This window comes from Jaculus jaculus, chromosome 2 (genome assembly GCF_020740685.1).
Source record: "Jaculus jaculus isolate mJacJac1 chromosome 2, mJacJac1.mat.Y.cur, whole genome shotgun sequence".
NCBI classification, from domain to species: Eukaryota; Metazoa; Chordata; class Mammalia; order Rodentia; family Dipodidae; genus Jaculus; species Jaculus jaculus.
The window spans coordinates 111,492,999-111,518,106 of NC_059103.1; the positions used below are offsets into that span (position 1 = coordinate 111,492,999).

Consider the following 25,108-nt stretch of genomic DNA (forward strand, 5'->3'; position numbering starts at 1 on the left):
CATTACTTTTTAAAGCTTAAGTAGATAATATTAATGACATTTCATAAGAAATCTTTTAAAAAAAGATATATGCCTAGGACACATGTGAGCCATTTGGGACAAGGTGACAAGAAGATCTGAAGTCAGTCTCATCCAGGGAGTTCCAGGCCAGCTAAGGAGAAGGAAGAGAGAGGGGACAGATGTGTGGGGTCTCATCTCTCCAGTCTGCAGAACGTGAAGAATCGTCACATGTATATAGAACGACCCTGATGCACAGGAAAAGATTACCACCACTTACAAGGGTCAAAGGCAAGTGACAGGAAGGACCCAGAAGGACTCACTGTGCATTCTAAGAAGTCAGAAATTACTCCATTAACAATCCAATATGCTTCAGTTTTTAGTGAAAACACCCAAAACAGAAATCAACACAAAGTATACTAATTCTTAGATGGTAGTACTGTTCAAAACAAGGGGACATTTCTCCAATTCTGGGGGACAACGTGGGAATAGAGATCTGGAGATGTGCTCATTTTTTTCAATATTTTATTACTTTTTATTTTCTTATTTATTTTTTAACTTTTATTTTTATTTATTTAGTAGAGACAGGGGTGAGAATGGGAGCGCCAGGACCTATAGCCACTGCAAATAAACCCTATGCATGTGCCACCTTGTGCATCTGGCTTATATGTGTTCTGGGGAATAGAATCTGAGTTCTTAGGCTTCACAGGCGTGTGCCTTAACCACTAAGCCATCTCTCCAGCCCTTTTTGTTTCATTTTGTCTATTTTATTTGAAAGAGAAAAAGAGGCAGACCGAGAGCATGAACTCTAGACAAATGTGCCACTTTGTGCATTTGCTTTACATGGGTACTGGGGAATAAAACTCAGGTCAAGCCAGGTGTAGTGGCGCATGCCTTTAAGCCCAGCACTCAGGAGGCAGAGGTAGGATGATCACTAACAGTTTGAGGCCACACTGAGATTACATAGTGAATTCCAGGTCAGCCTGGGCTACAGTGAAACCCTATTGGGGGAGGTGGGGGTGACAGACACTCAGGTCATCAGGCTTTGCAAACAAGTACCCTTAACCGTGGAGCCACCTCTCCAGCCTAAGTGTGTTCATTTTTAAGAAGCCTGTTTACATTAAACACAGCCCCAGCATTATATAGCATGTGCATCATGGATATCTTCATTTTCCTTAGACTGAGCAGGCCCTTTGCCTGGGGGAACAATGCATGAGGCAGTCTTGTTCCTTTACTGCTTGGGGGCCAGTAGGGGGGCTCCTCGGTGATTTGCATGGCCTCCTGCCAAGGCAGGTGTTGGCAGATTAGAACACACACCCAGACAGACTACTAGAAACATGACCCAAAGAAGCAAACAAACCACAGGGCAGTCACTCTACTGGACTTGCATGGAACAAATCTGAGTTTTAGGTGAGTCATACAACATAAGAGGCTAGATTCACTTCAGAACAATATGCCAGTGTTTTTCCTTGTCTTGGCGACTGCTTCACTAGAATCTTGAAAGAATATATAGGAGATAAAGGACCCAGGGCTCTGCTTTTCCTTACTGCAAGATCATTAATCTTACTTCAAAATGAAGCCCAGGCTGCAGTCAAACTTCTTCCGAGTTAGTAATTTTTAAGTTACTAGGATACTAACTAATGACACCTTTGTGGTGGTGAGACAGTAAACACTCCACCCGATTTGATTGGCTCATTCCCAGGAAAAGTGATTCACTCAACACAAAATATTTAAGACTGAATCCTTGTCTGTCTAGGGCAACAATTTTATTACAACATACCACTTATTTTCAAAAAACAGTGAAGGAAATGCTGTATCTTATTCAACTGTAGGGGGGAACCCCTATAAGTCTAGATGTATGACTGATTCACCAAATCATGACTTTCCAATTTTTTGCTTTGTTTGTTTGTTTGTTTGTTTGTTGGGGGGGGTTCACTCTGGCCCAGTCTGCCCTGGATCTCACTCTGTAGTCCAAGTTAAGTCTCAAACGTATGAGCCTTTTACCTCAACCTCTCAGATGCTGATATCATAGGTGTGACAACTATGCCTGGCTTTCCAAGTTTATAGCACATTAAGCAATCTGACAAATATCAAGACTCCATGCCTAGAAGTTCAGTAATGAAGGGGCAGACATGCACTTAAAATGCTAAAGAATGGATGAGGCTGCACATTTTCACTCACATGTACGAATGCCATGATTTAAATACTTGGGTTGAAACCATAATTCTTTTTAAAAAGTTGAACATAGTGCCAGGATCCCAGCCAAGTATCCTAAATACAAATCAATTCTCACACCATACTGTTCAGACCAACATTTAAAAAGGATTATATCCTCCAGACTCAAGATCAAAAGCAAAGTGTTAGGAAATCTTCAAGCTGAGCACAATGTGGCAAAAATTCCAGTTTTCACCCAGTCCTCATTTATTCTATGCACAAGAGACACACTGATTTCTGCTCTCAAAATGTTCACCACCTGGAGAAGAACAGGCAGTGCACAATACAGGGAAGATTGCTGAAGCTCAGGCCTCAGCAGGGGCACAGAAAACAGCCCAAGAGGTAGGCAGGGGTGAGAAGCCAGCGCCACAGGAGGGTCACACCTTAACTGTAGACGCCAGGAGGAGCTCTATTAAGATGACAACTGGTAGCCAGGCATGGTAGCACCCACCTGTGATCCCAGATCATTGGAGGTCTGAGCTGCAAAGGAAACCCCGTCGGAAGACAAAACAACTACAGCCAATGGAAAGAGGGCTGATTCAGTGGCACTCACCTGAAGCTACAGCTGTCAGGGATGCAAGACAGGATCACTTGGGCCAACAAGAAACAACTGAGGCCAATGTAGGTAATATAAGGACACAATGGGTAGCTAAGGAAAAGAGGGATGGAGTGGATGGAAAGAAGGGGTGGATTGAATGGAAGATCTTTAACTTGATCCAATTTTCATTTAATAAAAGCCACTTTCTTGCTGGATATGGTGGTGCACACCTTTAATCCTAGCACGTGGGAGGCAGAGGTAGGAGAAGCACCATGAGTTCGAGGCCAGCCTGAGACTAAATAGTGAATTCTAGGTCAGCCTGAGCTAGAGCAAGTCCTTACCCTGGGTGTGGAGTGGGGGAAGGTCTACCCTTCTGGAGCTGGAGAGATGGCTCAGTGCTTAAGGTGCTTGCCTGCAAAGCCTAACTACTTGGGTTTGATTCCCCAGTACCCACATAAAGCCAGATGATGCATCTGGAGTTTGTTTGCAGCAGCTAGAAGCCCTTGCATGCCCTGTTTAAAAATTCCCTCTCTCTCTGTCTCTCTACTATCTCTCTCTGCTTGCAAGTAAGCAAATAAAAATATTTAGGGGGCTGGAGAGATTGCTCAACAGTTAAAGCAGTTGCCTGCAAAGCCTAATGACCGGGGTTCCACTTCCTAGTACCCACATAAATTCAGATGCACAGTGGTATATGTGTCTGGAGTTCGTTTGCAGCGGCTAGAGGCCCTGGGGTGCCCATTCTCTCTGTCTCCCTTCAATCTTTCTCTCTCTGCTTGCAAATAAATAATACTTTAAAAATATTTTTAAAGCTGGAGAGATGGCTTACAAGTTAAGGCACCTGCCATGTTCAATTCCCAGAACCCATGTAAGCCAGGTGCATAAGATGGCACATGCTTCTGGATTTCTTCTCCATCAACTTGGGGCCCTGGAGTGCCCATTTGCTCTATCAGCACTCCCTTCTCAAATAAATAAATAAAAATTTAATAAATTTAAAAAAAAGATTTTTTGTTTGGTTGGTTGGTTTTGGTTTTTGAAAGGTAGGGTCTCACTCTAGCTCAGGCTGTCCTAGAATTCACTATGTAGTCTCAGGATGGCCCTGAACTCACGGCATTCCTCCTACCTTTGCCTCCCAAGTGCTGGGATTAAAGGCATGCACCACCAGGCCTGGCTCAAAAGCATTTTTTAAATATATTTTTTTAAAACCTATTTTCTTAAGTCTGGTATAATGACGCATGCCTTTAGTGACAGCAATCGGGAGGCTGAGGTAGGAGGATTGCTGTGAGCTCTAGGGTAGCCTGGGGCTACTAAGTTCTAGGTCAGCCTAGATCAAGTCAGACCCTACATAAAAAAAAAAAAAAAAAAAAAAACACAAACAGCAAAAACTACTTTCTCATTGAATGGGATGGCAGGCAGTCTGAAGAGATGGATGGAAAGAAGCAGGAAGACAGGTTGGAAGGAAGTTACCATAGTTCAAGGATTATGTTAGAGATGTAAACTAACCATAGGTGGTGGGAGAAAGAAAAAGGGTACTTCCCATGACTAATTACAAAGTAGTATGTACTGGACTGATGTGGCAAATGGCTAATGCAGATGAAAGGAAGTGAGCCTTATGCTCAGGAGGAAGAAGGAACACACTGCGAATGCATGAGACAAGGAAAAGGCGATACAATGTAGTCTGCCAGACAGACTGGCTCTCAGATGCTCGTGCAAACTTCTAGAAAAGTCCAGGGGGCAAGGAAGTGAAAGGATAAGTGTTTTAGGGAAGAAAATGCAAGCTTGTGCTAATCTCCACTTCAGCAGCTGACCTGGAGCGCAGAGAGCCTTGAGTCACCCGGGAGAAGACGGTAAGGGCAGAGCTCTGGGGTGGGCAGAGAGGGAAGCTCCAAGGAGAGGAAGGCCTTTCTGAAGAGGCAGGAGAAGAGCCAGCTGCAAAGGAGGGAAGTTCAGGGTGTGCCAGTTGCACAAGATGTGAAGTAGGACAGGGCCCAGTGCAGGTATAGGCCTGAAACACTCAAGGAGAGGAAGCAGCCACCGGCGGTTTGCCTACTTCAGATTCCAATTTTTTTTTTTTTTTGGCGGTGGGGGGGGGGGGGGGAGAAAATGGTGGCACATGTCTTTAATCCCAGCACTCTGGAGGCAAAGGTAAGGGGATCACTGTGCATTCAAGGGCACTCTGAGACTACAGAGTATATTCTAGGTCAATAAAACAAAAAAACAAACAAACAAAAAAAAAAAAACAACAAGACTGGGGCATGGTAGTCCATGCCTTTAATCCCAGTACTCGGGAGGCAGAGGCAGGAGGATCGCCGTGAGTTCAAGGCCACCCTGAGACTACATAGTTACTTCCAAGTCAGCCTGGGCCAAAGTGAGACCCTACCTTGAAAAACCAAAACAAGAAAAAGGAGTGAAGAGAGTAAGACTGGAGTGGAGCACGTGCTCTGCGCTGAAGCTGGGAAGGAGCTGCGTGAGGGCAGTGTGAATCGAGGAGGGCGGAAGAAAGAACGCCTCCTGTGACACTGAGATCACAAAGAGCAAAACAAGTAAGTGGTAGATGTAGGTGGAGAGAAAGGTCATATGTAAAGAAGAACTAAGGGCTGAAGAGATGGAGTATTGGTTAAGACGCTTGCCTATGAAGCCTAAGGACCCAGGTTCAGTTCCCTAGTTCCCATGTAAGGTGGATGCACAAGGAGGCATATGCATCTAGAGTTTGTTTGCAGTGGCTGGATAACCTGTTGTGCCCATTTGTGCACATGCTCGCTCGCTCGCTCGCTCCCCCCCCCTCACTTTCTCTCTCAAAATGGATAAGATAGAAAAATTAAAAGAAGGTAAAATAAAGAAAATATTAAAATATTAAAAAGTAAAGATAAAAAGGAACTAAGGGAATCCGTATCGGGGATCATGGGGAGGAAAAGTAGGAAGCAAAACTGAGTTCCAATAGTCTTTTCACTGGAACCATGTATCTGACACATAACTGCACTGCATCAGCTGTCAACATGAAGGCAAGGCTGCAGAGAAAGTGAAGGGACTTTAAATTTAAAAAAAATATTTCATTTTTGGAGCCGGACATGGTGGCACATGCCTTTAATCCCAGCACTCAGGAGGCAGAGGCAGGAGGATCACCATAAATTCAAGGCCACTCTGAGACTACATAGTGAATTCCAGGTCAGCCTGGACCAGAGTGAAACCTTACCTCGAAAAACCTAAATAAATAGTATATATATGTGTGTGTGTGTGTGTGTGTGTGTGTGTGTGTGTGTGTGTGTGTGTGTGTGTGAGAGAGAGAGAGAGAGAGAGCGCGCGCGCACGCACGCGCGTGTGAATTCATTTTTATTTATTTTTGAGAGGAAGAGAATGAATATATGGGCGTGCCAGGGCCTCTAGTCACTGTAAACAAACTCCACATGCATGCATCACCACATGCATCTGACTCATGTAGTTTCCGGGAGTTGAACCTTGGTCCTTAGGCTTTGCCCCTTAACCACTAAGCTGTCTCTCCAGCCCTGGTTTTTAAATTTATATTTGTCTGTATACCTAAGATGCATGTGTGCACATGCCTCTTAACACTGCAAATGAACAACAGATGCTTGCATTCACTTTCCAGGTCTGGCTTATGCTGGTGGCTGAGAACTGCCCCTGAGCCAGCAGGCTTTGCAAGCAAGTGCTTTTAACCACTAGTGATCTTCCCAGCCCCCAGAGTGCTTTAAAAACAAACATTATAAACCGGGCATGGTGGCACACGCCTTTAATCCAAGCACTCGGGAGGCAGAGGTACGAGAATCCATGAATTGGAGACCACCCTGAGACTATCTAGTGAATTCCAGGTCAGCCTGAGCTACAGTGAAACCCTACCTCAAAAAAACAAAACAAACAAACAAACAAAAAAGGATTATACAAACCTTCAACAGGCAGACACTTTCTACAGGGTACTGACTTCACCATGAGTCAGAAGTCTGAGTTTCATGTCCTCTTCACCGCTGACTAGTTTAAGTCATGAAGCTCCTTAGGGACTCAGGTCTGCACGCATGTCAACTGCCCTGCCCTACTCACAGGTTGCTGTAACAATCAAGACAGAAACAAACAAGCCCGTGCTTTGGAATAAAGGGAGGTAGTACTAAAACATTTACTACAAACTGCCCGGCCTGTGAATGCTAGTGTTCTGCGGTGTGCCCGACCTCTGGGGTATCAGGAGAAGGAAGGGAACTTTTGAGGGCTCAGTGGGACAGTATGAGACTTGGACAAAACAGCTGTTTGTCAAGGTGTTTTGGTTTTGTTTTGTTTCGTTTTTTGAAACAGGATTTTGCTATGTAGTCCACGATTGTCTTAATGTCAAGCACGCTCCTGCCTTGTGTGGGATACAGGTGTGAACCACCACACCTAGCTGGCAAACCAGCTCTTTGTGACCTTGGTAATCCCTAAAAAAGCACTCTTTCCCTGGGCTTTTCAGTTATTTTCTATCATTTAAAAAATCAAATTGGGGCTGGAGAGATGGCTTAGCGGTTAAGCGCTTGCCTGTGAAGCCTAAGGACCCCGGTTCGAGGCTCGGTTCCCCAGGTCCCACGTTAGCCAGATGCACAAGGGGACGCACGCATCTGGAGTTCGTTTGCAGTGGCTGGAAGCCCTGGCGTGCCCATTCTCTCTCGCTGTATCTGCCTCTTTCTCTCTGTCTGTCATTCTCAAATAAGTAAAAATAAACAAAAAACGTTTAAAAAAAAAAATCAAATTGAGGCCAGGCATGGGGGCCCATGCCTTTAATCTCAGCACTTGGAAGGTGGAGTGTCCTGAGTTTAAGCCAGCCTGGGGAGGGAAGGGAGGAGGGAGGAAGAAAACAATGTAAATCAAGCCAAGTGTGGTGGCTCACACCAGTAACCCTTGTCATTCTACCACTGAAGAGGTAGAAAGATCACTGTGAGCTGGAGGCCAACCTGGGCTAGAGCATCGAAACTCTATCTCAAAAAACCTTTTTAAAATCAAGTTGGGGGTTAGGGATATAGCTCAGTGGCAGAGCACTTGCCTAGCATGCTTTCGGCCCTAGGTTCAACCCCCAGCACAACAAGCAAGCAAGCAAGCGTGCGTGCGTGCATGTACACAAATTGGGGAAGGAGGCCTTATTCACCTAGAAAATCATGGTCCCTTTGATTACACTCTGCCCAAGTTCTACCTTTTTCTAAACTCTGAGTTCAAATCTCATTCCTAGTCACACCTCCCACCACTTCTAAGCACTTCACGTGAATGTCCTTGGTTTATTAACTAAAGAACTGCAAAAACTGGTCTCATCTGACTCTGTATGCTTACCTCCTACTAGAGGTCTTACTCTGTCTCACTCATGACCTTTTTCTCCCAAAACTTTAGTCTGGAAAATATTTTCACCAATAACCAAAATGCTTCAAAATTCCACTCTTTTGGAGCTGGAGAGATTGTTCAGTGGCTCAAGGCGCTTGCTTGCCAAGCCTGATGGCAACCCTGGTTCAATACCCCAGCACCTGCATAATGCTAGATGCAAAGTGGTACATGTATCTGGAGGTTTTTTTTGCAGTGGCAGGAGGCCCTGGCATGCCATACACACTCACACACACTCTCTCTCTCTCTCTGAAAGAAATATACTATTTTTAAGAAATTAAATATCCAGTTAAAGAGAAATGTTAATTATTCTGACTTGACATTAAAAATGGCATACATGTCTTTGAATTATTTGCTGTGTCCTATTACTATGGATAACTAAAGTAATAACAAAAGCTGACCTGAGAGGAAAAGACTCCATAGGCGTGACGCTGCAAGAAAGAAACATCACAGCTCATGCATTCCACCCAAAGATCCAAAATCTCCCCAGGGTGCAGTCTTAGAATTATCTTATTTATTAAAATTTCTTTTTTAAAATGTGTTTTTTTTAAATCTACAAGACAGAGCTAGAAATAGGACCTCTAATTACTTAAATACTGAGGCCCCTAGATTAAAACATTAAACCTCAAAACCTTTCAGCCAAAGGGATTAAGGAGATTAGAGGGAGCTTGACAAATTACCATGGGGTTAAAGGAGACAATGCAGAAAGAAAGTAGGCCAGGCTCAAACAGAATGAGATGAACTCATGGGAAGACTTGTGATCTGTACAGACACTGAATGGGGGTGGGGGAGGGGGAATTAGGGCTGGTTAATCTTGTGATTTCAACAACTAAAAATAACAAAATTAGTGTACAAATAGCTGATTATGCTGTTTTGGAAAATGTGAACAAACACCAAAGTTAACCTTGGAAAATAATTATTTTCAAGTTCTGTAGCTCTTGGCCACTAGAAAAGTAGAAATAGAAGGCCAAAAAATCAGTTTGTTATGAAAACACGAACCCGGATTCTCTCCTAGGAGGACTTCTGCTGGTCACCCCACGAAAACAGTCCAAATCACAGCCACTGACTCAGTCTGTAGCCGGACTCTCCCTCGAAGTATCTGGTTTTCTGTCCCTGGAGACTATCAACTGGCTCAAAATAAAGCACAATTAATCTAGCTATAGAGGAGTTCAAACGACTGGGTGGCTCTGGGAGAGCCTGGAAGAGCACGCAGCCTGGGCAGACTCCAAAGTTTCATGTCCGCGTGTCTTGGCAGAGTCACTACGTGCGAGACCCACAGGGGATCCAATATCCATCCACAAACATCTCCAGTGTGAAAACAACAAGGAGGAACGGGAATTTCTTATCCCAGTACCAAATGTACTTCTGGCATTTTTAAGAAGGAACAGAAAGTGAAAAACAATTCCAATTAATACCACCCAAAAAGACCTTCCAGTTTCAATTTTCTACCTTCCTCTTGGACTACTACCAGCAATTCTGTTCTTTGCACTAGCTCATTTCTAGCCAATTCAGAGCTTTTCAAAATATTTTATCTGCATTACTTAAAATGTTTCCTTCAGAGTTCGAAGTGATTTTCAAGAACTTGCCAGGATCCAGAAAATACTACAGGTAAGTCTACTTAGCAGCAGTTGAAAGTTTCTGGAGAAAGAAAACTGGAAGTCTCAGCTGCTGAAAATCAGTTCTCTAGTGTGTAAATCCGGCTAAATGGAAAAGAAGAAACAGAAAATGCAAAACAAAACAGCGGCAGCGGCCAAGCTGCCTATTAAGTGTCTTCTGCTCAAAATGTCTGTGGGTCACTTGTGACTATTTTTAAACATCTATACTTAGATAAGGCAGGTCTAAAACGTGGCCAGCCTCTAGGGAGACCCAGGGTGCTGGTTCCTGGTTCTTCACTGAGCACTTAGTGCACAGTCGCTTTGCTGTCACGGCAGGCGTGTATGCCTGCCCAGACTACGGGAGGTCTAGCTCACGAGGTCTACTTTAAGTTTGCCAGATAAATTCTGAGTTCTTCGTCCACACGCAGGTGTGATGATGTGCGACTGCAATCCCAGCATGAGGAGCAGACTTAGGTCAGCGAAGACCAGTGAATTCTAACCAGCCTACACAGGAATACATAGTGTGCGCCTGGCTCAAAAAAATAACAGGGGCTGTAGAGATGGCTTAGCAGTTAAGCGCTTGCCTATGAAACCTAAGGACCCCGGTTCGAGGCTCGGTTCCCCAGGTCCCACGTTAGCCAGATGCACAAGGGGGCGCACGCGTCTGGAGTTCGTTTGCAGAGGCTGGAAGCCCTGGCGCGCCCATTCTCTCTCTCTCCCTCTACCTGTCTTTCTCTCTCAAATAAATAAATAAATAAATAAATAAATAAATAAATAAATAAAAAGAAAAATTACTTATAAAAAAAAAATAACAACAGGGCTGGAGAGATAGAGCTTGCATGAGAAGCCCAAGAACCCTGGCTCGATTCCCCAGGCCCCATGTAAGCCAGATGCACACCTATGCATCTGGAGTTCCTTTGCAGTGGATGGAGGTCCTGGTGAGCCCGTTCTATCTACCTCTCTCTGCAATAAACAAATAAACAAATAAATAAAATATTTTTAAGTCAGATCTTTTTTTAAAAAGACTTAATTCTTATGCTTAGGAGCAGTTGTGTTTTGGACTTCAGAATTTTCTGTTTTAAGGAATTTTTTAAATGTACATAATAGGAAGTCTAAACACAAAATTCATTTATGTTTCTTATGAACCTAATACATGCTGCCTAATGGTAATTTTATTCATGTTTTTGTGCATGTGTTTTCACTGTAACCCATCATATGAGGTCAGGTGTGGAGTTTTCCCCTGTGATGTCATGTTGTGCTCAGATTTCCAGATTTGGGGTATCCCATGTAACCTTTACACAGTGAGAACATTGTTAGAAAGCAGATCCACAGAACTAGAGAAGACTGCGGGGGGGGGGGGGGTGCTTGGTAGTGAAGGGTGTTTGCTTGCAAAGCCTGCCTGTCTGGGTCTGATTCCCCAGTACCCTGTAAAGCCAGACCCACGGAGTGGCACATATGTCTGGAGTTTGTTTGCAGCAGCAGGAGGCCCTGGAACGCACATATTTGTTCTCTGTCAAATGAACAGATGAGAATATTTTTTTAAAGGACTGTGCTGGAAGCTGATGCTCTCCCCAGAACTTCCAGATGCTGGTGGCAGATGATGACACTAGCCATAGAGGAGGAAGAAAGTGACTGATATGCTCCAGTCAACACCTGACACTGTCATCGAGGACGCCTGAGTGCTGCGAAGGGGGCCTCTCTTCTGCTTCCTCTTACTTTGTTGTTGTTCGAGGCAGGCTTTCATTCTAGCCCAGGCTGACCTGAAATTCACTATGCATTCTCAGGGTGGCCTTGAACTCAAGGCAGTCCTCCTACCTCTGCCTCCCAAGTTCTGGGATTAAAGGCGTGCACCACTGCACCAGGCTCTCTCTTTTGATCTACAGGACTGGGTCCATAGCCTAAGACATGATGGTCTTAGGACTTTGTGTGGCATAAACCACTAGCACATGGCACTTTCTACGGGCCTCACACTGATCACCCCTACTCCTCTCCAGTCCCATTCAGAGGGAGACTCACTCTGACCCCAGCACGAGGCATGGTAGACAGCAGGTGCCTGGGATATTTTGCTGAAGTGATGGTGCATATGTGAGAGTAAGCTCCTCAACTGTTTTTTTAATGTTGTTCCTTTGTTGGTTTTTGCTTTTCAAGGTAGAGAGTCTCATTTTAGCCCAGGCTGACCTATGTATTCACTATGTAGTCTCAGGGTGGCCTCGAACTCATGGTGATCCTCCTGCCTCCCAAGTGCTGTAATAAAAGGCACGTACCACCATGTCCAGCTCAACTCTATTTTGAAGGAAGATTCCAGTAGTACATGCCCACATCTGAAAGTGAGCCACCTGAAGTTCTAGAATGCTTCATAACACGAAGCACCTCTTCTTGAGGTTTTGGGTACTGTAAATACTAACTACTGAAGTAGTTTTGCACTGTGGGTTAATCCAGTTGCCAGGTTAGCAGTTCACTGAAAACGTAAGGCTCACCTGAAGAGGTGTGATGAGTGAAGTTCTACTACAGGTAAATGTTCCTGTTCCACAGTATAAGGAGAGGCCTCAAGGAAAACAGTGAGTGCAGTGTGGCAGCCAGCGGTCAAAGCTAAATTTATCCACCCAGGGAATGCACTGAGGTCATAAAAGGCAGGCAGGCAGGCAGGCTTTGCAAGCAAACACATTTAACTACTGAGCCCCTCCCCCCTGCCCCATGCAGTCTTCTCTAGTTCTGTGGATCTGCTTTCTAACAATGTTCTCACTGTGTAAAGGTTACATGGGATACCCCAAATCTGGAAATCTGAGCACAACATGACATCACAGGGGAAAACTCCACACCTGACCTCATATGATGGGTCACAGTCAAAATGCATGCACAAAAACATGAATAAAATTACCATTAGGCGGGGCTGGAGAGATGGTTTAGTAGTTAAGGTAGTTGCCTGCAAAGCCAGAGGAATTCAGTTCAATTCCCCAGGACCCACATTAGCCAGATGCACAAGGGGGCGCACGCATCTGGAGTTCGTTTGCAGTGGCTGGATGCCCTCGTGCACCCATTCTCTCCCTCCCTTTCCCTCTCCCTCTACCCCCCTCTCTGCCTGTTTCCCCCTTTCAAGTAAATAAAAATGTATTAGGTCCATATGAAACATAAATGAACTATGTGTTTAGACTTCCTATTATATATATGTAAAAATTCCTAAATACAGACAATTCTAAACAAAGTCCAAAACACAACTGGTCCTAAGCATAAGCATTTTTTTAATTAAAAAAAAAACAGATTCAATTTTTTTGAATATTTATTTACTTATTTCTTGGAGAGAGAGGTAGATAGAGAAAATGGGCTCACTGCCATCTCACCTCCAATCTCAGTCCTGACTGTGCCTCAAAAATCTCACAACAGACAAAAAATCAAACATAAAGAAGGATGAAAAAAACGTGAAGTTAAGAGGTACATAAGTGAAACTTATTGCATTCCCCAAGACTCTGCTCTAGGTTCATTCTAGACGACAAAGTTCAACTCTTTTTCACTGAGCCTGGCATGGTGGCACAAACCTGTAATCCCAGCTCTTAGGAGGCACAGGTGAGAGGATCGTTGTGAGTTTGAGGCCACCCTGAGATTGCATAGTAAATTCCAGGTCAGCCTGGAATAGGATAAGACCCTACCTTGAAAACACACACACACACACACACACACACACACACACACACAGTGTAGCTCAGTGACAGATCCCCAGTATTGCTACAAAAGGAAACAAAACAAAAACCACACACACTTCCCACCACCACCATTCCCACCAGTGCAGCCAGTTCTGTCGGACAGCCACCAGAATCATCAAAGCGAAAAGACCAAACAACTCAGTTCTAGTTCCTATACATCTTCACAAAATGAAATAACTTCATACTATAATACAGTATTTGCAAAATAAAAGCATTGATTACCTTTAAAATGACAATATTCTCAAATCAACCTATCATTTGACATACCAAATATCTACTTATTCAATTTTTCATATTTTAATATTTTAATTGCAAGAAGAGAGAGAGAATGAGAATGGGCATTCCAGGACCTCTACCCACTGCAAACAAACTTCAGCTACATGCACCACTTTGTGTAGCTGGTTTTACTGGGTACTGGGAAACTGAACCTCTGCCGTTCAGCCATCTTTCCAGCCCTCTTATTATTTTACTTTGCAGTGCTAAGGATTGGATTTCGGTCCTCGTGCATGCGAGGCAAGAGCTCTGCCACTGAACTGCAATACCAGCCCTTGGTTGTTGACACAGGGTCTCACAATGTGGTCAAAATGGCCTTGAACCCAGACCTCCTATCTTCACCTCTAGAGTACTGGGATTACAGGATTACAACCATGCCTAGCCCAATTCATTCTCATTCTCACTCACTTTCTCCCTACTTATTTGCTTGTGGTGGAGGTTAACAGGTCACCTGGTCCTCCTACTTCTGCAAATGGCAGGTGAGCCCATTTTCTCTATCTACCTCTCTCTCCAAGAAATAAGTAAATAAATATTCAAAAAAATTGTGTGATTGACTTGGGGAATGAACCCAGCCTGGCAGGCGTTGTAAACACATGTCTTTAACCACCATGCCATCCATCCCAGCCCTCCCCCACTTCCCTTTTATAATAAAAGGTTATCTACTACATAACGCCGTGTCTAAAACCTCACACACATGCCCCTTTCAATTTCACCCTGTTCTCCAGCTGCTCTCCAAGCTCATGAAGAAAGGGCTACAGCTTCTCTTCCCTGCTATCTCTAAGCAGAAAACAGACACGAAGCAACCTCCCCTTCCAGCTGGACTGGCCAGAGAGGATGTGGCAACTCTGCAGCTGGGAAACATCCCCTTGAGATCAGGGAGTCCCGCCCTGTGCCCTGCCCTCAGCAAGATCAGCACCCAAGGCTGGGCACCCTCCAGTTGATACAGACTGGCATTTGCAGGTCTGGGCCTCTATCCAGATTTTAACCTTGAGATGACTGCTTCCTTTACTTGGCATCTGAGGAAGCAGTATGTTAAAGTATGTGAAGGACTTACTTCAGAAAAGAATGGGTTTTGTTTGCTTTTTCAGAGTACCAGCTAACATTTTAACATCAAGGACAGACAGCAGTGTAAGCAATCCGTGTGTCTATGGCTTGAAAATAAAGGAGCTGCAAAAGGCAAGGTGAATTTCGTATTTGGGTTCATTTGGTAGCAGTGAGAAATAGGCAGGGAAATTAAACAGAAAACTGGAACCTCCCTCGCTTTGAGAGTGCCGTGAGTGAGTCTCCAGCTGGCCTTAGAAAACCATGTAGCAGCCTTCTTCCTCCTCTGCCCGGCACCCTCCGTCCTCCCTAAGCAGAGGTGCTACATGTCCTCTGCTTCTGCGGCCAGGCTTCACCTGCTCTGGGGACAGGGACAGGCCCCCTGAGGTTTCTTATCTTTAATCTCGTTAAACGAGGAAATGGAAGTGAGAGATTTTGAATTCAACCGACGTCTAAAAAATATTTATTTAGCGATTTATTTACTTACTTAATTACATATTTATTTGAGAGAGAGGGAGAATGGGTAAGCCAGGGTCTCTAACCAATGTAAATGAACTCCAGACACATGAGCCACCATGTGCACTTATCTGGTTTACGTGGGTATTGTGGAATCAAACCTGGATCCTTAGGCTTCACAGGCAAACACCTTAAAACCACTAAGCCATCTCCCCAAGCTACATTTTTAAAAACATTTTAGGGGCTGAGGGAATGACTTGGCAGTTAAAGACACTTGCTTGTGAAGCCTACAAGCCCAGCCAGGTTCAATTCCCTAGCAACCAGGTAAAGCCTGATGCAGAAAGTGGGGCATTCATTCACATGGTGAATGCAAGTGGCATTGGATTTTGGCAGGAGATACTAGTGTGCTTACATGTGTACACACATGCACACCAGTCAGTAGTTATTACTATTTGTTTTGGCAGGGGGTTTCAAGGTAGGGTCTCCCACTAGCCCAGGATGACCTGGAATTCACTATGTAGTTTCAAAGTGGGCTCGAATTCCCAAGTGCTGGGATTAAAGGTGTGCACCACCATGCCCAGCTAGAATTTTTTTATTTGTGAGCAGTGGAGAAAGGGAGGGAGCTAGAATATGGATGGGCCAGGGTTTCCTGCCACTGAAAAGGACCTCCAGACACATACATCACTTTATGCACCTGGCAATCAAACCCAGCAGAAAGCACATTTATTCACTGAGTCATCTCCCTGACCCGTTATCTTTTAACTACTTTATTTATTTACCTATTTATTCATTCACTCAAGAGACAGAGGCAGCCAGACAGACTGAGCAGGGGCACACCAGCACTTCCTCCACTGCAGATACATGTGCCACGAAGTGCATCTGGCTTTATGTGGGTACTGGGGAATCGAACCCAGGTCATCAGGCTTTGCAAGCCCTACAGTTGAGTAACATTCTGTATTATATTTATGACTCATCATCACACACCCACTCTTTTTCTTAAGGTGGTAAAGAGAAAACATTACAGGAAAACTTGGTAACAAAAACTCCTTAAAATTTACAAGGTACAAGTATTTTAAAAATAAAGGCATTCCCTTCAACATTTTAATATCTGAACTTTATTTATCTTGGGAGAAACTATGTGGGACTGAGGAGATAAAAGCCAACGTGCCCCCCCCCATACTTCACACTGTTAAGCCCCAACAAACAAAAAGGATGCCTCAAAACCTTCCTTACAGGTAAAGAGACGGCTTAGCAGTTTAAGGCACTTGTCAGCAAAGCCAAAGGACCCAGGTTCAATTCTCCAGTACCCACGTAAAGTCAGATGGACAAGGTGGTGCACACATTTAGAGTTCATTTGCAGTAGATAGAAGCTCTGGCACACCCATTCTCTATTTGCCTCTTTCTTCTCAAATAAATAAATATTTTTTTTTAATTAAAATACCTTTAACCAGGGCATGTGGGCTCAAGCACCTTTAATCCCAGCACTTAGGAGGAAGAGGTAAGAGGATCCCTAAGAGTTTAAGGCCAGCATAATGAACTCCAGGTCAACCTGGGCTAGAGTGTGACTCTACCGTGGGGTAGGGAGTAAGGGGGAACCTTCCTGGAACTTTTTGTCATTAGAAATATTTTATATGTTGATTGGTTTGTGGCTATACAGGCCTATACACAAACTATCCTCTCAGGATCTCTATTTTACCAGTGAGTCCAACATGACTAGATAAAAATTTTTATTTTATTTATTTTATTTTGGGGGATTTTTGTTTGTTTGCTTGCATGTTTGTTTTTCGAGGTAGGGTCTCACTCTAGCCCAGGCTGACCTGGAATTCACTCTGTATTCTCAGGGTGGTCTCAAATTCATGGCTACCTCACCCAGATTAGATAAGAATTTTTAAACCATTCTACAAGGTGTTGCAAAAGCCTGTCATCCCAGCACTGGGGAGCTGAGGCAGGAGGACCTCAAAGTCTGGACAGAGCAGCACAGTAGAATGACACTCTCCCTCAAAAGAAGAAAATTCATCTGAATAATTACCAAAGATTCACCTAAGACCCGAGTTTTTTCGTGACTTGATAGCCCACTCCAAAGCCAGACTTGGCTCCCCAGTCCCGTTCTGAGAAGCTTGGAACTGCTCCAGATAAGAAATCCCACTCACCTCGCCCGGCTGTGACGGCATCTTCAGTCTGCTGAGCTTGGCTTTGGCGGGCACTTTTAAGTCTGTTTTCTCAAAGGACTGCTGACGGTAGTCCTCTGGCGGAGGTTTCAGCTCAGGTGACTCACTTGGAGCCTGATCCTGACCATCCATGGGCCGGACATATGCCGTGGGCTTCTGCTGCATTGCAACGCTTTTTGAGGGAAGAGAGGAAGGTGGAAATGTCTGAGGAGGTGGCTGCGGAGGGGCTCCCCCAAGGCTGGTAACTGCCACCACACTGTCTTGAGCAAGAGTCTCTTTATCGCGGGCCTTCGCCACCAGGTCCTTGGGCGATTTGGACGGGCAGAAGCTTTTACTGCTGCTGCTGCTGCTACTGCTGTGAACCTTGCTGGTTCCTTGCAGCCTAGGAAGAGTTTGCTGGCTGGAATGTACGGGTGATAATGGGGGGACTGGAGAGGGCATAGAGGAGATTAAGGGAGCAAGTTCCCTCCCTGAAGCCAAGTCTGTCACCAGAGCACAGTGGTCTCCCTCAGCTTGGCGGTCACCTTTTTTGTGATGACTGGAGCTATAACTGTCCTGATTAAGGCGATCTTGGGTCAGGTGCTGGCTGTCCTGCAGGCTATAGCTTTTGGCATGGAGACTTGGCAACGGTTCTGCTCGTGGTGGCGCCATCTTTGGATTGTGGCTGTTACTTGCAGGAAGAGATCCGGGGGTGGAAGTGTGAGTGGGCTGGTGCTGGGCACGCATGTGGAAGGAGTTTGATGGAATGCTGCTCCCCTTGTCAGGAAATATAGGATATCTTGGCTTCCCCAACCGGTCCTCAGAAGCATCCAAGCACTGAGGGCGGGACATGGGGCTAAGGAACTCCTTCATTTCTTCATAGTCTCCCAACATGTTCTGTATTCGACTTGACAGCTCATCTCCTTTTGCTGTCTGAAAAGAGACAGTAGAGTCAGATACAGGAAACAGATCTAAGGAAACAATCATGTAATGAACATAATACTGTTAACCCCCTCAATTTAATGTGTGACAGACAAGCAGAATTTAATGAGGAGTTTTAACTCATTTCCCCCTCTGAGAAGCCTGCCCTGGACACACATTACTAATTACAGGAGACTGACATTACAAAGGAAAACCGCACACTTTGGTAATTCTGACTACAATGTTCAAAGAATTTTCAGATTTTGTTTTCAAAAACAAGCACTGGGATAAATTATTTTCACAGTTGTGACCCTTGTTTGAACTTAGTTCCAAGTGATCTTTTTCATCACAGTGCTTAATATTGTGATAAATCATACTTTAACCTTCTCATATATAGTAAATACCTTGTAGGGCTCTCCAAAAAGAGGAGTCTTTTCAGGAAATGCCTCTTTCTCTTGGTGAACTTCTTGGTTGCGTCTTTCTTTCTCTCTAATTCGAAGCAGGTTTCTGCCTTCATTATACAAGCTGTTTCAAATGCCACAAGAGAACAAAAACAAAATTTATCAGAACCCAAGTGATGTTCCATGCATGTGGAAGAAGGAGGGGCTAGATCCAAGAAGCGTGACAGCGCTGTGACAGAAACAAAGCCTAGCCAGCTGTGGTGACTCACACCAACAATCGCAGCACCAGCAGACTCAGGTAGGAGGATCACCATGGGTTTGAGGACAGCTTGGGGCTACAGCATTCCAGGTCAGCCTGGGCTAGCGTGAGATCCTGCCTGGATAAAATCAAAAATAAAGGGCTGGAAACATGGCTCAGTGGGGTTAAGGGTGCATGCTTGCAAAGCTTAATGAGCTGGGTTCAACTCCCCAGTATTCACTTAACGGCAGATACGCAAAGGAGAAGCTGCATCTGGGGTTTGTCTGCAGTGGCAAGAGACCCCGGCGCACTCATACTCACACATACACTGTCTGTCTCAAACAAATCAGAAAAATAAAAAAATAAAGTCTAAGCCCTGCCAGGGGTGGTGGCGCACATCTGCAATCCCAGCACTCAAGATGAAGCAGAGGCAGGAGCATCTCTGGAGGTTGAATGTAGCCTGGTTTACAGACTTCCAGGCCATCAGAGAGGGGAGCTGGGAGGACAGAGAACAAAAGAGAAAAAAGCAAGCAAGCAAAGTTATTTAACCAGCTTCAACTGGCCGTGATCCTGCTGCTTCTAGTCCTGGCTCTGGATGTCTAGGTTCACTGGGCTAGGACCAACTTTGAACTAAAGGGTCTTTTTCTGGATGGTCCCTACAAGCAGTGTGAGACAAAGAGTAAAGATCTTGTTTGTTTTAGCTGTGGTAGATGCTTTTCATCCAGAGACAAGGCAGGATGTGGACTTTAGGAAGGCTTTGGTCCAAGATGAGCAGCAAACACTTTAGAGGATTAAAATCAAAAGGCTTATTTCCTAATTAAAAGATCACCAGGTACCCAAAACAGCATTTACTGTATTCTCAGCCTCCTCTACTGGGAGTGTCTTGACATGTAAATGCAGTAAGATGATTTTTTTTATTTCTTATTTCAAATATCAAGGATGAGAAAATCCAATTATAGAGGTCAGCTCTATCTACTAAGCCATACAATCTAATGATATGAATCTACTTATGATATGAAGTGAAAGCAAAACAGCTTTTTAAAATAGGTAGTTAGATAGGAACTGGCCCAAAGAAACACCAATGCTACTCTGTCTTTATACCACTCTGCCTGCCTTGGCAAGACCAGAATTCTAGCCTGATTCAACCTCACCACGTGGCTGTAAGAAGCAGCCACCGCCTCCTCCTGGTCCTTTCAGCTTCTTCCCCAACATGGGTTTACACCTGTGACTGGTCCTTCCTGAGCCAGCCTTCTCCTGGGCTTTCCTATACATTGAGCCTGAGGCTGAGACTCGTTCCAGTGGGACATCTGATTCATAGAAGTGGACCCCAGCCACATGTGAGAGAGACTTCTTCCCCAAAGACGGCGGCTAGAATCACTGTGTGAAAATTCTTCCCTGGCCTCTTCCTCTCTTTCCTTTCCCGATTTTTCTTCTCCTGTTTCCATTCTACTTTAATAAATACTTCATAGCACTGTTCTGAGTCTGCATTTTTCAATTCTTTTTTTTTGTTTTTTGGGGGGTTTTTTGTTTGTTTTTTGAGGTAGGATCTCGTCCTAGCCCAGACAAATCTGGAATTCACTATGTAGTCTCAGGGTGGCCTCAAACTCACAGAGATCCACCCACTTCTGCATCCCAAATGCTGGGATTAAAGGTGTGTACCACCATGCCCGCCTTGTGTTTTTCAATTCGTTGACAATTTACAGGGACCTTAGAGGTTCACAAGCCTGGGGACCTCTTACATTATTACAGGGATCTAATCCCTCCCAGGGCTCCAATCCCGCAACACTTAAGACACACAGCGTATATTCTACAGCATTAGACCTGTCACCAGGTGTTAAAACACACTCACTGATGAGGTAGGAGGATTCTGAAAGGATGAGTTCAGCTGACATCTAAGCCAAACCTGAGCCTGCCTCACCATCCACAAGGTACACACAGTCTTTCCACCAGGCCCTCCTGAGTAACCTCCTGTGAATAATGAAGTCAAATGGCACTTGTCTATAATCTCAGCCATGGGGGAGGTAGAGCTAAATTTCGAGGTCATTCTAGTTATACAGTGAAAGCAGCCATGAGCTTCTGCTCTCTCCCACCCACTCCAAGAACTATGAAGGCCTGGGTGTATAGACATGCTTCCGGGGCATCGACAGCATCTTCACTGCTAATTTTATTTGAATACTTAAGAAAAATTCCAATCTCCTTTACTGTCTACCTATCATTCCAAATGCCAGCCCTGATGTCACACGTTCTCCCTAAGCCGCCTTCTGGCTTCTCTGTTCTCTGCTACTTCTATTACCTCTGATAGGATCTCCTAAGTCTCCCTGCCCCCCATACCACCCCATGAAAAAGCACCTGATTTAAGGTTCTTTCATATCCCTGTCCATATCTAAAATAACAAGAATTTAATGATGCCTTACTCTGCAGAATAAACTAGAAATTCTTACTGTCACATTAAAATTCCCCCATAATCCAGTACAGACCTGCTATAGCAGGAATCCCACTGGCCCCTTGCAGACCTGCCACAGGGGCCCCAGCATACCCTGTAAGAGACAGTCCTTCCACTAATCCCTACCTAGACCCCTAACCAAGAGACAGACAGCTCTTCCAGGATAAACTGCCCTTTACAAACCCCTTTTGCACCACTGGGAGTTCAAATTACAAACAAATGTCTGCCTCTCTCTCTCAAGCATATACCCCAACCCCCAATGTTCAGATCCAACAGATCCGGCGTGATTCGAGTGTCACCCATATGAAAACCCAGGTGTGGCCACACACACCAGTAAGTAACCTCAATCCTGTGGGGCACAGAGATAGGAGAATCGCTGGGGATTGCCAGCAGGCCAGTCTGACTAAAAATGGCAGCTCCATGTGCAGTGGAAGATTCCACTGTGAGAAAGAAAGCAGAAGAGCGACAGGCCACCTCTGGCCTGTGCGCATGTGCACTCGGAGCACATGCATCTATGTACTTGTGTGTTCACGATATAGACATACCACACACATATCACAAAAGAAACCAATACAGAACGTTGGGGATTCCTTACCAACACATCAGTGTAATACACCAACACACCAATAATTCTGGGGTGTCACATTCTTGTCTTTTGAAGTCGAGGAATGAAATTCATACACCAGAGGATAAGGTTCAGAAAAATTTAATAACAGCTTACAGCTTTAGGAGGGAGAGCTTGAAGAAAAGAAGAGCTTAAGGAAAGGAAGGAAAGACATGGTTCTTGCCCAAAAGGGAAGACAGGGTTTGGAAGGCTCTGCACTTAACAGAAGGTAATAGGGCACAGTCCTGCCCAGGGAGACACCAGGGAGTCTGAGAAGACCACCTTGAGACTCAGGCTGAGAATTTTTATGTGAGCCCCATGAATGGGTAGATGGTCTAGCCAGTCTGGTCCTGAGGTCCGTTGTCTGGGGTCAGAATTTCTCAAAAATAATCTTCCCAGAAGGGAGTGGAAGAGCTCCCTAAGACAGCAGAGATAAGTGGCACATACATCGGGAGCTCCCTCACATTGGCAAGAGTCCCTGGCACACCCATCCTCATATTATCTATCTCCTTCTCTCTCTTCTCCTCACTCCGAATAAATTTCAAAAAAATTTTTGAAAGAAGTATCTACTTAACAGGGCTGGGGAAATGGCTCAGCACTTAAAGATGCTTGCTTGCAAAGCTGCCAGCCCAAGTCAATTCCCAAGCCACCCCAGTTGACTGGAAAAAGTAACACAAGCATGTGGTGTTGGTTTGCAGCAAGAGACCCTGCCCTATGCCTGTCTGTCTCTCAGAGAGAGAGGGAATATTACCTACTTAAGGTAGGCGTAGTGGCTCAAACCCAGGATCCCCATACTCAGGAGGCTGAGGCAGGACTGTCATGCAGTTTGAAGACAGCCTTGGCTACACAGTCAGTTCTTGGCCAGCCTAGACTAGAGTGAGACCTTGTCTCAATATATCAAAAACTTCAAAAGATGACAGGCACAAATGCACAACTACAAAGATAATTTATGCTACTGAGCATAATGAAAGAGAGAAAACTATAGCATAAGTTAGAATCCCCTCTCATGAGTTCACAAAGACATGAGACTCTTCTGGCTGCCGGTACCACAGTGGCCTTAATGACCTCTCAGTAATTTCTATTATTTAATGGCTTTGCTTACTGCTCCTGTTGGTTCAGAAGGCCATATACCATTAAGCATATAACCACAGAAGCCACTAAAGAGCACTGATCAAGAAATGACTGTTTGCTTTCCCTCAAGATTTTTTTGGGGGGCGGGCTCTTGCAGAGGGAGTGGAGAAGGCAACTATAATCTCAGAGCAGCATGAATGCCTTTCTAAACTCCTCTTCTCCAGTGTGCATGCACCAAGCTGTGGCCAGGACAGATGGACAGTGAAAGGTGTGATTTCTACCAAGGGCATCTGCAGGAGTCTGTCTGTCTGTCTGTCTCCCCCACCCCTTCCAGGACCCTTGCTCTGTGTTGTCTTCTTTTTTTTTTTTTTTTTTTTTTTTAAAAACTCTGGGCAACTAACAGGCTTCTGTCAATTACTCTGTAGATTTCTGGTTTATGTCATGTCTTACCATAAACTTGCAGTTGCTTAGGGAATGCTGTATGAAAAGTTTCCAGGCAGTATTTTTGCAGATTCCACTTTGAAATCGGGGGAATGGTAAATTTAAAAAACAAAGAAGCAAGCAATTCACAACACAGTAAACCTTTGTTGACTATTTTCAGACCAAGATGTTAAGCAAGGAGGGGGAGGGTCGAAGTTTATAAATGAGGGGACTTTTGGGCAAACCAAGTCCTCCATGATTCACGAACTGTAATTACGGCTGAATAATTACAAGCTAACTATCACTTTGATTAAAGGTGGCTTTCCCCAAAGATGAGAAACTCATTCCTTTCTCCTGAGTACTCAGGATAAGAGAGTGACATCCCAGCATCAGGGTGGTCAAGGGTGCTGGATGATCTGCACCTAACAGTGAACGTGCTGCTCTCCACCTGAGGGCTGTGTAGTTCTCTGCACACGCTCAAAGCTTCTGAAAGCATCAGTGGCATGCAGGGTTTCTCGGAGCAGACTTCGCTCAAAAGGTGAGGAAAAAGTATCCTGATTTCAAAGGGGAAAGTGTGTGTGTGGGGGGGGGGTATTACCATGGGATATTTTTTTATAATCATGGAAAATGTTAATAAAAATTGAGAAAAAAAATGCAACAAAAGTAAAAAAAAGAAAAACTCAACTTTTATACTGTAAATGAAATAACATAACTAAAATATTTTATATATACTGTAAACATGAATAAAATCAAATAAAAATTTTAAAAAGTACCCAGGTGCACCTGTGAGGGGAAAAGTGCGTTTCCAGGGTGCTCACCAAGTGAGAGCACTGGGAAGAGCAGCCCCACCTCAGGGCTATTCCTCAGCCAGCACGGAGCAGAGAACACCAAGACACCCTCCTATCCACGACTGCCTTGTTTTCAAAGCGAGGGTGAGGGGGCTCTAAGACTGACTTGGTGAGGACTGGGGAGATGACTCAACAGTTAAGGCATGCTTGCCTGAAAAGCCTAAAGACCAGGGTTTGAATCCCCAATGAAGCCAAATGCACAAAGAGGCACGTGCATCTGCAGTTTGTTAGCAGTAGCAATGGAGCACACGTTCTCTTGTCTCTCTTTGCTTGCAAATTTAATAATTTGAGGCCACCCTCAGACTATAATTCCAGGTCAGCCTGGGCTAGAGCCGATACCCTACCTTGAAAAAACAAAATGAATAAATAAATAATAATTTTAAAAATAACTAATAATTTAAAAAAATAACTTGCTCATAAGACCTGAGAATGCCAACCCTGGCAGTGAAGCTTCTCTTCTCTACCTTAATAAGCAGGACAAAGGGAGGACAAAGGCGGCAGCCAGTTTATAATCACTCCTGGTTACATAGTGTCAAGGGGGTATTATTGCCACCAGAATAATCTCAGAACCAAAAAATACATGAGTTATTTGACACATGCACTGCACAGAGGGACACAGAGAGAGGTGTAGTGGATGGGATATTGTCAAAGCTTGTTTTTGTTTGTTTTTTACTGTGTACCAATCCTTATTTTTAGTTTCTTTTCAAAACTTTACAAATTGGAGGTCCTGATTCCATACCAAGCTCGGGGCTCACAAGTCATCTCTGATGTGCTAAGAAACTCTTGGTTTCTCTCAAGCAGGCTGTAAATAACCTATCCGAGCAGGCATGGCATGCCACAACACGAAGCTGGTTCCCATTGACTTC

At 44.5% G+C, this 25,108-nt stretch overlaps 1 protein-coding gene across 3 annotated transcripts in view; it reads right to left on the reverse strand.

Moving 5' to 3' along the window:
* Aff1 (AF4/FMR2 family member 1) overlaps positions 1-25,108 on the reverse strand; it is a 214,019-nt gene that overhangs the window by 79,102 nt on the left and 109,809 nt on the right. For all 3 annotated transcript variants that reach the window (XM_045143706.1, XM_045143707.1, XM_045143708.1), the window contains 2 exons: positions 18,622-18,742; positions 17,300-18,229 (listed from right to left, as the gene is read on the reverse strand). In XM_045143706.1, the coding sequence (XP_044999641.1) occupies positions 17,300-18,229; positions 18,622-18,742 (1,051 nt within the window). The remainder of the gene's footprint in view (positions 1-17,299; positions 18,230-18,621; positions 18,743-25,108) is intronic.